The sequence below is a fragment of the Aspergillus piperis genome, assembly GCF_003184755.1.
Source record: "Aspergillus piperis CBS 112811 unplaced genomic scaffold BO85scaffold_2, whole genome shotgun sequence".
NCBI lineage: Eukaryota > Fungi > Ascomycota > Eurotiomycetes > Eurotiales > Aspergillaceae > Aspergillus > Aspergillus piperis.
In genome coordinates, this window is record NW_020291592.1 from 766,102 (window position 1) to 779,418 (window position 13,317).

The window sequence follows — 13,317 nt, forward strand, 5'->3', positions numbered from 1 at the left end:
ATTCTTCTTGGGCTCGACGCCTTTGTGGGGTGGACTTTACAGTTGGTCCGCCGACAGCGGAACGGCCGGTTTTCGGCGGTTTCTATCTGCTCAGTGATTGGGCTAGTGGGTTTCGAGTTTGATAATTAGGAAGACGGTCGGGCGCCCTTTTCGTCTATCCATTAGTGATAGTAGATAGCCACAGACAATGGAGGTTTGAAGTCAGCATTGAGGACCCATGATTCGTAACTAGTCAGGACATAATGATGACCACAGATGGGGGAACTAAGAAAGCAGGAACATTATCGGTTCAAAAGCTTAGATGTACGCTATTCTTGTCCTCTAGACTTATTGTGATTAGTTCCCTCGGACGCGAAAGATAATAATAGGAACTGGTAGGTGGTTGGTTACGCGGATTATTGATGCGAAGAATTCTTGGCTGATTGACACGGTTCAAGAGAATGCTATTTTTGTGAGTCGCTAGGAACAGAGGAGGCTGAGCCTGAGGAAGTTATTATTATCAGACATTATTATCAGACATCTCTAAATATACTACGATTGACCGGTAATTTTCTTAGCACAGTGGAAAGGTGCAGGGATCTGAATCCTTTGATTTCTGCTGTTCATATGAATATTAATACTTTATATAGCCATTCAGCGTTGCTATTCAAGGCTTCACCATGGCGAATTAAGAAGGCGGTGCCGTATGGGAGACTTACCGCTTCAAGGATTCAAATTCCTGCAACTCTCCACCGTACTCACAAAAACACCGGGTTCAACCAGAGTAGGGGGGCTGTAATGGAGTATGGATTATGGAGAGAGGGAGCGAGCACGAATCCCACCGAGCCAAGACGGCGAAGGACGGCGGAAGTCTCGGTTTCTCCTGCAGCCAGAAGGTGCAGGGACTGTGTAGGGGGAAGCAGTTGGGAGGAAAGTCTCCCACACTGCGTCGTGGAGAAGCCGTGGGGATCCGGTGTGGGGTGCTAGCCTCAGGCACAACATGGCCCTCCGTTTTGAGGAGAGTCACCACACGAAAAGTGGGAATTTTTGGGTAAAAAAAAAACCTTTTTGGCACTATTATCTAGGTTATCTCGATTGTCTTACTGTTTTAAGAATAGAAAAAAGAATTTTTTTGTTTTCTTCTTGATTGATTTACTATCATTTATTATTATTACTTTTTTCCTTTAGCATTGAATTCTGGAAAATCGTTGCAGCTGCCAATCTCAGTCCCGACGGAACCCAAAATTCACCCGGAAAAAGGCGACTAAACCCAACCATCATCCACTAACTCACTCACTAAAGACAGAGTAAACTAGTAGACAACTTTTTTGAATTGTTTTGTTTTATTTATTATTCTATTTTATTTTTTCCAATTTTTTGCTCATCCCGAAGTTTTTGCCCCGATCTTTTCCTTCCCCCTCCTTCTCCCGTCCCTTGTATTTTCCCCCCGTTGCGGTCCCTTCAACTTGCAGCTCGTAGTGTAATTTTTTATTTTACTTTTACACTTTCCCGGATCCCTTTCTAAACTTGGTTGCCTCAGGATGGGTCTGGGCCGATGCACAACTCCATATTGGATTGGATGGACCAAGGAGATTCAACAGCGAGACCCTGAGGTGGCTGTGGTAGCTATCATCCATCTTTAGACTCATTGGATTCTTGCGTAATACTACTTGCCATCGCTTTTCTTGACAAGTTCTTTTCCGATTGCGTCTGGGGGACCCGAGGGTCTTGTTTTATAACAGACGGGCATGCACTGCGGGATAACCTTTTCGGCTTGCTCCAATCCTCCGCCGCGGTCCCTTTCTCGGCTTGCCTGGCGACTACTACTACTTACTTACCTATCACTATTAACCTTCCCAGGTTACTTGAACTTTACACTTCCTATTCCTATTATTCCCTACTAAATTGAACTGAAAACTGCCTTTTCCGTCACGCCTTTTTTACCTTCCCCCTTCTGGAGGCCCGACCACCTTTCGCTCGCTACCTTCTTCTCTTCTTTCCTCTCTTTTTCCTGCTTTCATGACATGCCATATCTTTTCTAATTAACCCTCTCCCATGGACGAGGGTTCCGATTCTAAAGCCCCTCGACGGAAGAGGGTGTCGAGAGCCTGTGATCGCTGTCGAAGTAAAAAGGTCAGTTAGAATCAATCAATCAATTAATTAATACGTTTTCATTTGGCTTCTCTGCTTCTTTCCTCTCCCCACTCTTTTATAGATTTTCCCCCTTCCTTTCGCCATCTCCATCTTTCTCTTCCTTTTAGCCCGATCGGTGCAATTCAACCCCGAAATGCAGGTGGTTTTCGATTTCTGTCCTCGGTAATGTTCGGGGCGGCGTTCTTGCGTCACGTCACGTACTTGCCCGTTTTCGGTGCTTGTTATCGCCTCGGAGCTGCAGCTCAGCTACCCAAGGCCGTTTCAAGTGGCCATCTACTCCCCTTCTTTCCTACTTCCTCAACTCAACATCCTGGATCTGCTTGCCCCTTCAGTTTCTATCTACTTCTCCACCATGTCTTTAATTCCCACCCTCCATGCTGACAATGACCTCCAACTTTTAGGACAAGTGCGATGGACTACGTCCCGCTTGTTCGGCCTGCCAGGCTTCAGGCCAGACCTGCTCATATGATCCCCATGCAAAGAAGCGCGGGTTACCAGAGGGCTATGTTCGTGGCCTGGAGAAGCTCTGGGCCTTGTCCATCTGCAATATCGATGGCTTCGAAGACACAATGCTAACTCTACTGGGGACCACCGCCGAATCAGCTGGTCGGAGACAGAAGCTCATGTCCTTATGGACGGATGATGGCGCGTCAGAGACACTGCATGAATCTTGGAAAACCAGTCGCCTATATGGGGCGCTCGAGAAGATGCTGTCTAACTCTGAGCCAGTCACGGAGAGCTCAGGAAAGCGCTCTCGGGAAGACCATGATGACGGCACCGGACGTGAATGGGGATTCCGCATCGACCGTAGTTCGACTCCTCTCGCTCATGATGCTCCGCGTGTTGTTGAGCCTTCCACCTCTCCCCATGCTAAAAGGCCCCGGCTGGCCGCTCCCACAGACAGCAGAATCACGTCGTATACCGCCAGCGCTACGAATGCCCTACAATTACCCCCGCAGACTTCGCAGTTGTTGGACGTCTATTTCGCAGTCACTCACTCATGGTTCCCAATCGTCGCAAAACACAACATCTTACGAGCATCGTACCTGTATGCAAGCGCGCCGCTATCTGTCGCAAAAATGGCCCCAGGTTCGGGCGACCACGCCGCATTGTGGGCCTTGCTCAGTTATACCATTTCGCAATCTCGGGTTAACCCGCAGGACGGGGCGTTGGAAGCGCTTTCGAAAACCAAGGAGTATTACTCGGTAGCTCGAAGCTTGATTCCTTCTGAAACGGAGCGGTTCGAGCTTGGACATGTGCAGGCACTGTTGCTGCTGACTTTGGTGAACATCGGCCTGGAGGACTGGACTGCTGCCTGGCTGTTGAGTGGCCAGGCTGTTCGCATGGCCATTTCGATGGACCTTGGAGCCTTCATGGACGTTCGACGATCGGACGAGTTGAGGCAAGGCAAGGCGGTTTTCCTTGGGTGTTTCGTGATTGACTCGTTGCTTTCGTTCCGTTTGTCGAGGAGACCGTGCATGCATCCTCGTGATCTCACCATGGTCGGGCTGTTGGAAGAAGATGGCTTGGAAGAGTGGAACTCATGGTCGGATGTCTTGCCACCTACGGGGGCTGGACAAGGAAAGAGCCCTCCTCGACGGGGTCCGCTGCTCGCTCTAAGCTGCTTCAATCGACTAGTCGAATTAGCCGGTGTACTGAATAAGATTGCTCGCGACTCCACGGCTGGACCAAACGCACCCTTATTTGCACAACAACTAGTCATGGAGCTTAAGCAATGGGATGATCGTCTTCCTCTTGGATGTCGCTTGATTGGCCCGGAAAGTATCTATCCGGAACGACACTCGGCCTTGCTCCCGCACCAGAGCTACCTTGGCCTGACATATGTGGCTACGCTTCTATGGCTTTATCTGCGCATTGCGCCTCAGGAGCTTGGGATGCATCGCTCTCAACGGCCGGCTATCGAAGGAGCCAAGAAACTCCTTTATAGAGCTCTTCCAATGGTGTCCCAGCACCTTGATAACTTTCAGGTTTGCGGTTTGCCGCCAATATTCGAGCTTTCTTTGCGCACTATCGCCGAACAAGCGTTCACTCTGCGCAATAAAATCGAATCCGACATGTTCCCTTTCGGACGGTGGACTGAAGCGCTCCTTCAGCGAACCACGGAGCTTAGTTCAACTTGGCCAGTGTATCGCTCATTGTCTGCTTCCATCGATCACTGGTACCGTTCCAAAGATCTCCCCGGAAACCCTGCTCTATCCTATCAACCACCAGAGACAGGATCAGCACCCGGACTGGCTAGCGGTATGACCAGTACTGCACTACCCCCTGGGTCTATGGCAACATCGGCGGCAGGGTATCCGAACATAATGGGCGAGCCTACGATGAACCCTCACATGAGAAGGACTGCACCTGGAATGGGGGATTCCGATTATACATCTGCCATTATGGGCATCACTATCCCTGTGGACGGACAGTACATGACGCCAAAAGATCCCACGGTGGAAAATCCTGATCTATCCATGATGGACGTGTCCTTCCAACAAACCTTGGACGGGCGAACGGCACACATGGACAAGTCCGAGCCTGCTGCTGCTCTGAATGCAGCAGTACCGCGGGGCCCGCGCCCCCATCCGTCTACACCCGACTCTGGCGTGTCGAGTTCGATGATGTCGGTCACCGGCCCGGGCGTTATACACGAACGTTCTGTACCTTCCGGGGATAGGAGCTCGGATACGACAGAGCGTATCGGGTCAACCGGCGACATTGACGCCATCTTCAAGGATCTTGCATATCTCGACACCACAGAGTGGGCTAACAATCGCGAGGCTGCGCTGAAGGATTTTGGATTTATTGACGAGAGTACATTCCAAGCTTTCTGCCATGACCCAGACCGACTCGCTGGGACTCAGCCATTGGTACATCCCCCGTCGATTGCCGACATTTGGCCGCCACCGGGCTTTTTCCCGGAGACGTTTCGTGACACTACGGAAGATGTGATGGAGGGTTGAGTGGCCGTTTTTCCATTTCTTTACATCTTGCTTTTGACCAAGCAGAGGTCGAAGGGACCTTCATAGGGACTTATCCCTATTTCTGATATATATGGAAAACTTTCACGAATCTCTGTTTTCCGCTATGTATGATGGTGGTGCTATTAACGCACGCATCACCCTTTTTTTGCCATCTCTCTTGTTCCTTGTTGATGATACCCAATGTAAGTAACACATTACAAAGAAGACCGAAGTCGACTAGCGAATCTCAATCATGATGCTGATAGTCCTCGTTACAGTCCAGAAAACCTCGAATGCAACAGGGAGTTAGGATTTTAGGTATCTAGGAGTTGGTTATTGCTATTGGTGCATGCATATACATCGTCGCAAACCCTGATATCGAGGGTCTGTGGCTCGTGAGCCCACGTTTACAATAAAATGGTCTCATTCAACCATCATTCAACATTCTCCACCACCCCTGAATACGCTCAACCTCCGAGTTGAGCCAGCCAGCCAGCCAGCCCACTTCTAGCCGTCCTGACGTAACATTGAGCACGACGTGATCCGGCTTGAGACCCGCTTTGTCTAAACTAAAAAGCACGGTCTTCCTTGCATCCGTGCCTAGTAGATATCTAGTAGCTACTCCGTAGTAGAAAAGTAGCAAAGTAGCTTCCTTGGTAGTATGCACTAATCCCCACCAACGATTAGGCACCGATGCTTATTCCCTTATAGCACCTCCTGCTATTAATCAATCCACCGCGACCCAGCCAACCCACTTGTCTCATTCTACAAAAGTACATACATTATTAGTTGACTAATTACCTCTTTCCATGATTCAATCCTTGCTCTCATTCCATCTTCTAGTCCAAATTCCGCAGGTTTATGCCCGCATTTCTCTCCTATCTTACCAGCCCCCACCCCCACCTTCCACGCAAATTACTACACAGTAAACCTGTGTGCCTTCTTTCATCTCTCTTCCGATTGGTACTTGGTAACTGGTGTTGTTCATTTCCAAATGACGTTGCTTGCAAAAAGTGCCTTGCTTTCTATAGGCTCACAAGCTTCAAGTTTTTTTTCCTAGAGACGGAAAAGAAGTACCTGATTTTCACGGAGACGAACTACTTTAGTAAAGTAGTTGATCAGGTGTGATCACTACTCTTTTTTGTTTTTTCTGTTCATATGCATATTTTATACCTTTATTGCTCGAATATGGTAGTCTGAGAGTTGTGTCTATAAGTTGGTGTCTTCGATGGGGGTGCAGGTTGGTAAGTAGGCACCAGTCTTTGTTTGGTAGCAACGGTGGTGAAACTGGTACCTGTGTGCTGCGTGAGCATGAGCTGGTAGGTAGCTATGGTTTTTAAGGTTGGGGTAGCATATTTGGTGTTTGTTGGCGGAACTACTAAAGGGAGTTGTTTGAGAAATGTGATAGTCCAAGATGTATGGAAGGATATTCTGGGGTGTAACAAGTTGTACACTACTATAATGAAATTTCATCTGCTGTATGTTGGATCATCATATGTCTCATTGGGTCATAAGAAGTCAATGCTACCTCGCGTGGTGATATCTGGGGGTAAAAAGAAAAATAAGATGCAGGAAATTAAAGCCGTCATGACAGCCAGCCCATCGAGAAACGCCCCCAGGCAGAACCCAAAACCAAACATGAACTACGCCAAAACATGATCCGGAAATTCCGGTTTCCTCCAGGCACATACAGCCCCACGGAAGATGGGAAGAGAAAATAGAAAAATCCCTCCTTAACCCCTTTTATCGTCGACCAGCAGCCAGCAACATTAATTGATGAAAGCTCAGAACGCCGCAACCCGTCTTCCTGGTTGTTTATTGTATGAGAAAGATGCATGAGAAATTGATGGCTAGGAAATCAAGTGCATTAAGTCGTAAAGCCCGCTCTGCGACCTTGTGGATGCTCCACGGAGAGGGAATCACCGCCTCCAGCCGACGTTCCATATCACATGTGCAATGTCCTTGGCTGTGTTTACGGTGTCTGCTACACGGTCAAAAATGCTTGCACTCAATGGTTCGTCGTCTTCGTTGGGTGTCGTTCCTCCCGGAGACATCGAATGGAAGTAGTAATCGAGCTCCTCGTCATCTTCTGGATTCACAAACCAGGGACGGCTTAGACTTCCTAGGCCATATGAGTTGCGGCTTGGCTCCCAGTCGAATTCCACATCATTCTCTTCTTCGTCGAGAAGGAAATTAGCAGATGGCGTGTTATTCCTGCCAGATCGTGCGTTTTTCCGCGTCGACTTCTCGGCTCCAGACGAAGTAGGCGACGTAGAATTCAAGAAGTAGCTGGACCACCGACCCATCATTGAAGATGCTGGTGAATCTGATGTGGTTTGTCCGTTCCCACAGGCATCCCCTCGGCAATCTGGCAGATCATCCGCATGGTCCGAAGCATCCCACCGGTACTTGAGTGTGGTAGAAGGAAGCGGGGCAATGGTTTTGTTTTCACCAGTAACGCTACCACGAGGCGTACCTTTGTCGCTGAGCGACGAGTCAGAATGAATGTGTTTCATCATGACGATACCATCCTCTGATGACTCATCCCCGAAATGAGCAGGCCATCCATCGTCTTCCTCTTTCGCCTCAACAGCAATACATTGCACCACCTCGTTGTTGAAGTGAATATGCCGTCGTTCGCTAGGGGTGGCCGACGTTGACGTATTGGTGGCGGTACCCTTAGCAGTACCCCCCACGGGAGTGGTGGACGACTTGCTAAGCATATGTCCAAACTCCGAGGAGACCCTCTGTAATGGGGGACGGTTACGGTTGATCTCGGCCTCCTGTGCTTTCAAAATGGCTCCCGCATGTTGCAAGAGCGTGTGCTGGGACAGAGAACGCTGCAAGATAGTCTCAGAAGCCGTTCTCTTCTTCAATATTGGTTTCCTATCCGGGTACAAGGTCGGTGTCTCCAAGCGGCTGGGAGGAGGAGAGCCATTGAAGGCTTTCTCCCGCTTGTTGCACGTCTTTAAGGGTCCGTACAACCACGTCACATCGCAGTCCTTCAGCCTATTGGGAGTGTTAGCAAAGAGCCAAAGCCTAAGGGACTCTGTCCAAGAACTGACCAGTTGAGGGCTTCTGGCGATACTGTACCCAGATTGAGTTTCAGCTTGGCCCACGTCCTCCACGAGGCATTCTCTAGCCTTGTCCCATTTTCATATATGTTCCTCCGGGCGACGACGTAACGCCACGACGCCCAAATATCCTCCTGTCTCCATTCATGAGATAGATAATCCACGTGCCTCGATGGCTCATCCTCAATTGTACTATCATCAGCAGCCGGTGCCTGCGTCAGGCGTGGGAAGTCCGCCGAGGAGTCCACAGACACATCACTGAGGGCTTCAGGCTCCTTCTGGGCGAATTGGCTGGAATCGTACGACGGCAGGACCAACTCGTCATCATCATGGCCCTCACTCATAAGAGATAGACTGCTCAGAGTCGCAGGCGTGGGAGGGAGATTCTCCACAGCTGTAATAGTGAAATCCGGGGATGGAGACGCTGACCGCGGCGGGGAGGACACCACAGCATCAGAACGATCCTTGCGATGATATGCGGGCAGATTAAATTTGGCTGTGGCGACATTGGGCTCTTCGAGGAAGTAGGTTTGGGCGATTGGACTTCGCAAAGGGTCCGGAGAGAAGCGTGATCGCCCCTCGTTCGAGGCGGAAAGTATGGCCGTCATCCTAGCAGCTCAATCAGGTACATAAAGGCAGTCTGTGAATGGGATGGCCGTTGCAAGGGCTGGAGTTGAAGCAAAAAAGGTGGAACAATTGATTCAGATAGAATGTTCGGTCTCCAATGGAAAGGCGCGAGAGGCGTCGAGGAAAGACCCGCTATCTAGGAATGGCGACAAAGTGCTGAGATCATGGTACAGTATGGGGTAGGCCAGAGTAGGATTTGATCTTGATTGGCAGCATATATGAAGGGGCAGCTAAGGCGCCTCGGAGATGTTATAGGGCGAGAGAGCTAGTGAGATGTATCTTGAGGAGCCATCAAGGTGTCAGGGAGTGAGTGATATCCGAGAGTTATTAACGGCTCCAAACAAGCCCCTCGGAGGGGGGTGGAGAAGGCCTTTTGCTCGGTCGCACGAAAGGATCGGAAACTTGGATGGGGTCGAAGCTAGATTAAGATGAAAGGTCGGGAATAAACCAGCGTGTGTATGAAAGTCGCAGGGTGAAAGGCAAGAGTCGTAAAGTAACGTTGACGGGAAGCGGCGGGAAACCGGAAATACCTGTCTCTCTCTCTCTCTTCTTTTGCGAGTGCGAGTTTAGTGATAGTGGCGAGTGGAGATGCGATAATGCACGGGGGGTTCGACCGTTGATTCTTCTTTTTCTTTGGTATTATTATTATTTTTATCTTTCAATTTTCGTTTTGATAAAAAGAAAAACTCTTAATTCTTCCTAGGTACTAGACCAGGATCTAAAGAGTCTAGATACCCGATGGTAGGGGGGCGAAGGGGGGAGGTAGCGTTGATGTCGCGCGGATCAAGTGAGGTTTGGTAGATAAACCAACGAGAAGGATCAGAGACGCAGGGTACCGCGTCGATGGCTTGGCGGAAGGAGGATTTGTTGGAGAATTGATTACGATTGACGTACGCGTGGGTTAAGAAAGAAGTACGAGGATATTTCCAACCCCCCTCTTCCCCCCCTCTCCTTCGTATCAAGCAGTGCACAGTACCTAGGAACGGGTACCTCCCAAGGAGGGCATCAAACAAGGTTGAACCAGCACAGAAGAATCTGTCCGGTGCTTTTTTCGATCTTGTTTGCCACCAAAGAACCAAATGCTCGCAAAGTGAATCATGACGACGGTACCTCGAATGGAAAACCGGCCGGGTGGGGACGAAGCAGTTGCGCTAAGACATGTCGGTCTAGTCTCCAGCAACTTTTACTCTTTCCTGTCTAGTGCATGTATTCTGGCTCATTGCTGATTGGTCGGCACTGGAATGGTGTAACTCTCGTGGTGCATGAGTGTGGGTCACATTAAGCATTTCGCAGCCCGCCATTGGCCCTCCTTGAGGTGGGGTTAGACCAGTCTTGACACCCGAACATCGACGATCCAGAGCCAGCCTCATGAAGCAATGTCCTTTACCTGTCGTCCATAGTACAGTCTCCCTCGTATTATCTACTATATATCCATACTGAGCTGCCTAGCTAGCTAAATTACTACCTGGCTATCAGGGACCGAGCTATGTATCCTAGACAAAGCCTCCGATCTCTACCTTAGCCGCATACCAATCATCGACGGACTTTACGTACTGCGACCGGAGTCTAGAAGGACTCCGAAACCCCCAAGACGCGCTAATTATGCACTGTAGTGAGGTCTCTTCCTAACATCCGGTTTGGAGCTGTGCGGGAGGGACGTGCGATAAATTACTTACTAACTGCTACCTCCCCATGGCCCGAGATGACAGATCAATGGCCTTACCCAGTCACTAAACTAGACTAGACGGGGGCATGGCAGCTAGCGTGAACATCATCATAATCTCATTCCCAGGCCAGAAACACGGAGCAGAGTAGTTAGGGATTCAGTTTGTTTCCTCCACGAATGCGTCGAGTATCAGACCCACCGGCTTTTCATTCCCGCAGTATCCCTTGGGAGAGAGAATGATGTGATATTGATAAGGTGAAGCAGAACAAAGAACCCGAGAGTTTGTCGGTCACTCCTCCTGCCTGTTTGGATTTCTGGGGAAACCTCCGCACGGTCTGTTGAAGTCCAGATCCCAGATTCTCGGCAAGCCAATGCGCGACCGTTGCTTCGTTCATTCCGGGGCACCCGCAAAGCAGGAGAAGATCCATTTCCCCCTTCTCTTCCCGATGAATGACCGATCCACCCAGAACTGTATCTACTATTTATCTACTAATCATAATCTTCACAGTAGAAGCCAGCCTTTAGCTGTGTCTCCTCTTTCACTTGACTACAATTATACAAATGTATACTGCTTTAATTTGCAAATTGAGGAGTGCCCCGTGGCTGCCCTCCGGGAGGTAACATGTCCAAGTTCCCAGCCGACAAGTACGTAGTCTCGGGATAACACGGGATGCTGGAAGCTTCCGGATAGTCGTGTCATCTTGCCGATTACTACCTTCTTCCATTGTCTTAACGGGATGCACGGATGTTTTGGTGCGGTTGCTTTGCATACGCTTTGAACGAGCACTGCGCACCTACCACGCTGACAGCAATGTTTGTTCTCCAAAGTATAGTTCAATTTCCAGTTTCAAGTTAGTGCCCTGTACTACCACTGTCCGACCAGTGCCACTATATCTCTAGAGGACAAAGTGGATGCTCTTGCTAACCACCTTGACACGTTAAGCCCAGTCCGTTAGGTCACTCCTGTCACATGTATGTTTGCTCTCTCGAAGCATAGTAGGACACAGACTTGACTAGACTAAACTAGGTAGATAGCTAGGGTGCTAGTTAGAGTGAGGGCTGGACAAAACACTAAGCACGCAGGTCTCTCCTGTCTGCGGCGGAGCACGTGGATCCGAGCGTCTAGCAGAAACGTTCACCGGAGCTATTGCTACTATACGGGTTTTGTCTTGGGCAATCTATGTCTTCGTTCCCTTCGTCTTGCCATCCTCGATAAGATTTGGAAGGAATAGGAAGTTTTCTAAAGCCTAGTAATTCATGATGTCATGCTGGTTTTCCTTTCAATTGGCTTGCTTATCAGGGCCACGAGAAGCTTCGATCTAAATGTCGCTGAATGCTGACTGACAAAACGCCAGAGCTAACTAACTCATTGGATGGCCAAAGTACTTCCTTTCTCGCGTCAACCTCTCAGGACTTGGGTCCGTTGATCCGCCCTTAGTGCCCGTTTCCGGACACTCAAATGTGCACTAGGAATATCTACAAGACTAGCTACCGTCTTGTTTCCAGACACTCGTCCGCAGCCTCCTTCTGACTAGCGTCCCAGCCATGTCCGTTCCTATCTGCACATCTCTCCTGTGGCGTGGTCGAACGTGCAAGCGAACAGCCCCTCATCTCTCAAAATCAAGTGGGGGCGAAACAATCTTGTAATTAAGATTGGCGTCAAAAGAAACCCGTAAGGCGGCTCGATGCATGTCAGACAACTGATGGCTAGGATAGCAGATTGTGGTACGTACGTCGTGAGCGCAAGGACCTTCCCACGAGGGGTATTTTGACGTTTCTCTTCGGTCAACCGCCGCATGCGGTACTCAGCGATCAAGCAACAATCAGCCACGCTTGCATATGGGACATGTTGGACCCCCTAGGTACTACTGCATAGACCGTCCCTCGTTGTCCGCATGCCATCATCTACGTCCGTTACGATTGGCTAGACATCCTTGTCCTACTCATCATGGACCTCTGGGTTCCATCTTCCCCTTATCAACACTTACGTCGCTTGAGAACCTAAAGAGCTGACAGGCCCAATCTAGATGATCGAGATTGGTTTGGACCCAGGGAACCGAACTGGAGGGATTAAATCGCCTATCAGGGCCTATCAGAACAGCTATATTTAGGCCAATACTCACAGGAGGAGCCACGGACAACCCCGACTATCCAACACCAACCGGAGAGATACGTTCAGGCCAGGCCGCCGTCGATCATTCTAGCCCGCTTTCAAACGCGGGGTCCCATACACTATCCCCCCAGGTCTGCTTCCCGTATGCTTTCGCTTTCTTTTGTTCTCACACGTATTGGCAGCTTTACAGCAGAAATTATTTCAACGTGGCATTTAGCTCGTCGGGTGCGCTGCCCCGGGAGTTTCTCGGACGCGAGACTGGCGTAACCGAAGCGATATACCTGCTCCGTGAAGGCGCCGATGGAATTAGCGACGAGGCAATTTCACTGACGTGTCTTGAAAACAGCCGGTGCCCGTGCACCCGTATGGCCCTGGTATGACCGTCGGGCCCTTTCGTGGGCTCCGAGGCTACTGGATTGGCCGCAACTGCTCATTGGAAGAGGATATGAGGGGCAGAGTGCCAAACCGATTGGGCCCGTTAGCTCATTACTTGACAGACGGTCTGATCTATCTGGCCCTGCGCAAACCTCACTAGTTCTTCGCTAAGTCGGAGAGACAGCGTCTAGCTACGGACGAAGTGACTTTGCTCGCGCGGATTGCCATCCTGCTGGATAACCAAATACGCTAGCGACTGTTAGGTTTAGGTTTGAATCTCTGCGGCATCTCGGTGGTCTAGAACGAGGAGCAACGGAGCATTAGTCTTAGTATCAGGCAAGTAAATTTCTTGCCCGCTAG

General features: G+C 49.8%; 4 protein-coding genes across 4 annotated transcripts; 3 read left to right on the forward strand and 1 right to left on the reverse strand.

The window, feature by feature from the left end:
* Positions 1–1,768: 1,768 nt before the first annotated feature.
* BO85DRAFT_445164 (putative C6 transcription factor) lies at positions 1,769–5,379 on the forward strand. Its single transcript, XM_025659190.1, has 2 exons — positions 1,769–2,112; positions 2,535–5,379. The coding sequence occupies exons 1-2, from the start codon at positions 2,035–2,037 to the stop codon at positions 5,100–5,102; spliced, it is 2,646 nt and encodes an 881-aa protein (XP_025519684.1). The 5' UTR covers positions 1,769–2,034; the 3' UTR covers positions 5,103–5,379.
* Positions 5,380–5,885: 506 nt separating this feature from the next.
* On the forward strand, positions 5,886–6,330 carry BO85DRAFT_116088 (uncharacterized protein). The gene has a single exon (XM_025653875.1). It carries the CDS (start codon positions 5,964–5,966, stop codon positions 6,228–6,230), a length of 267 nt encoding a protein of 88 aa, XP_025519685.1. The 5' UTR covers positions 5,886–5,963; the 3' UTR covers positions 6,231–6,330.
* On the forward strand, positions 6,331–6,972 carry BO85DRAFT_116093 (uncharacterized protein). The gene has a single exon (XM_025653876.1). It carries the CDS (start codon positions 6,432–6,434, stop codon positions 6,759–6,761), a length of 330 nt encoding a protein of 109 aa, XP_025519686.1. The 5' UTR covers positions 6,331–6,431; the 3' UTR covers positions 6,762–6,972.
* On the reverse strand, positions 6,892–8,784 carry BO85DRAFT_501331 (protein phosphatase regulator REG1; the record flags this gene model as incomplete). The annotated part of the gene is made up of 2 exons (XM_025664169.1): positions 6,892–8,111; positions 8,168–8,784. 2 exons carry the CDS (start codon positions 8,782–8,784, stop codon positions 7,022–7,024), a joined length of 1,707 nt encoding a protein of 568 aa, XP_025519687.1. The 3' UTR covers positions 6,892–7,021.
* Between the last annotated feature and the right edge of the window lie 4,533 nt (positions 8,785–13,317).

Coding starts and splice junctions, on each gene's coding strand:
- BO85DRAFT_445164 (XM_025659190.1), top strand. CDS start 2,035: ATGGACGAGGGTTCCGATTCTAAAGCCCCTCGACGGAAGAGGGTGTCG. Junction 2,113..2,534: donor ATCGCTGTCGAAGTAAAAAG/GTCAGTTAGAAT, acceptor TCCAACTTTTAG/GACAAGTGCGATGGACTACG.
- BO85DRAFT_116093 (XM_025653876.1), top strand. CDS start 6,432: ATGGTTTTTAAGGTTGGGGTAGCATATTTGGTGTTTGTTGGCGGAACT.
- BO85DRAFT_116088 (XM_025653875.1), top strand. CDS start 5,964: ATGCCCGCATTTCTCTCCTATCTTACCAGCCCCCACCCCCACCTTCCA.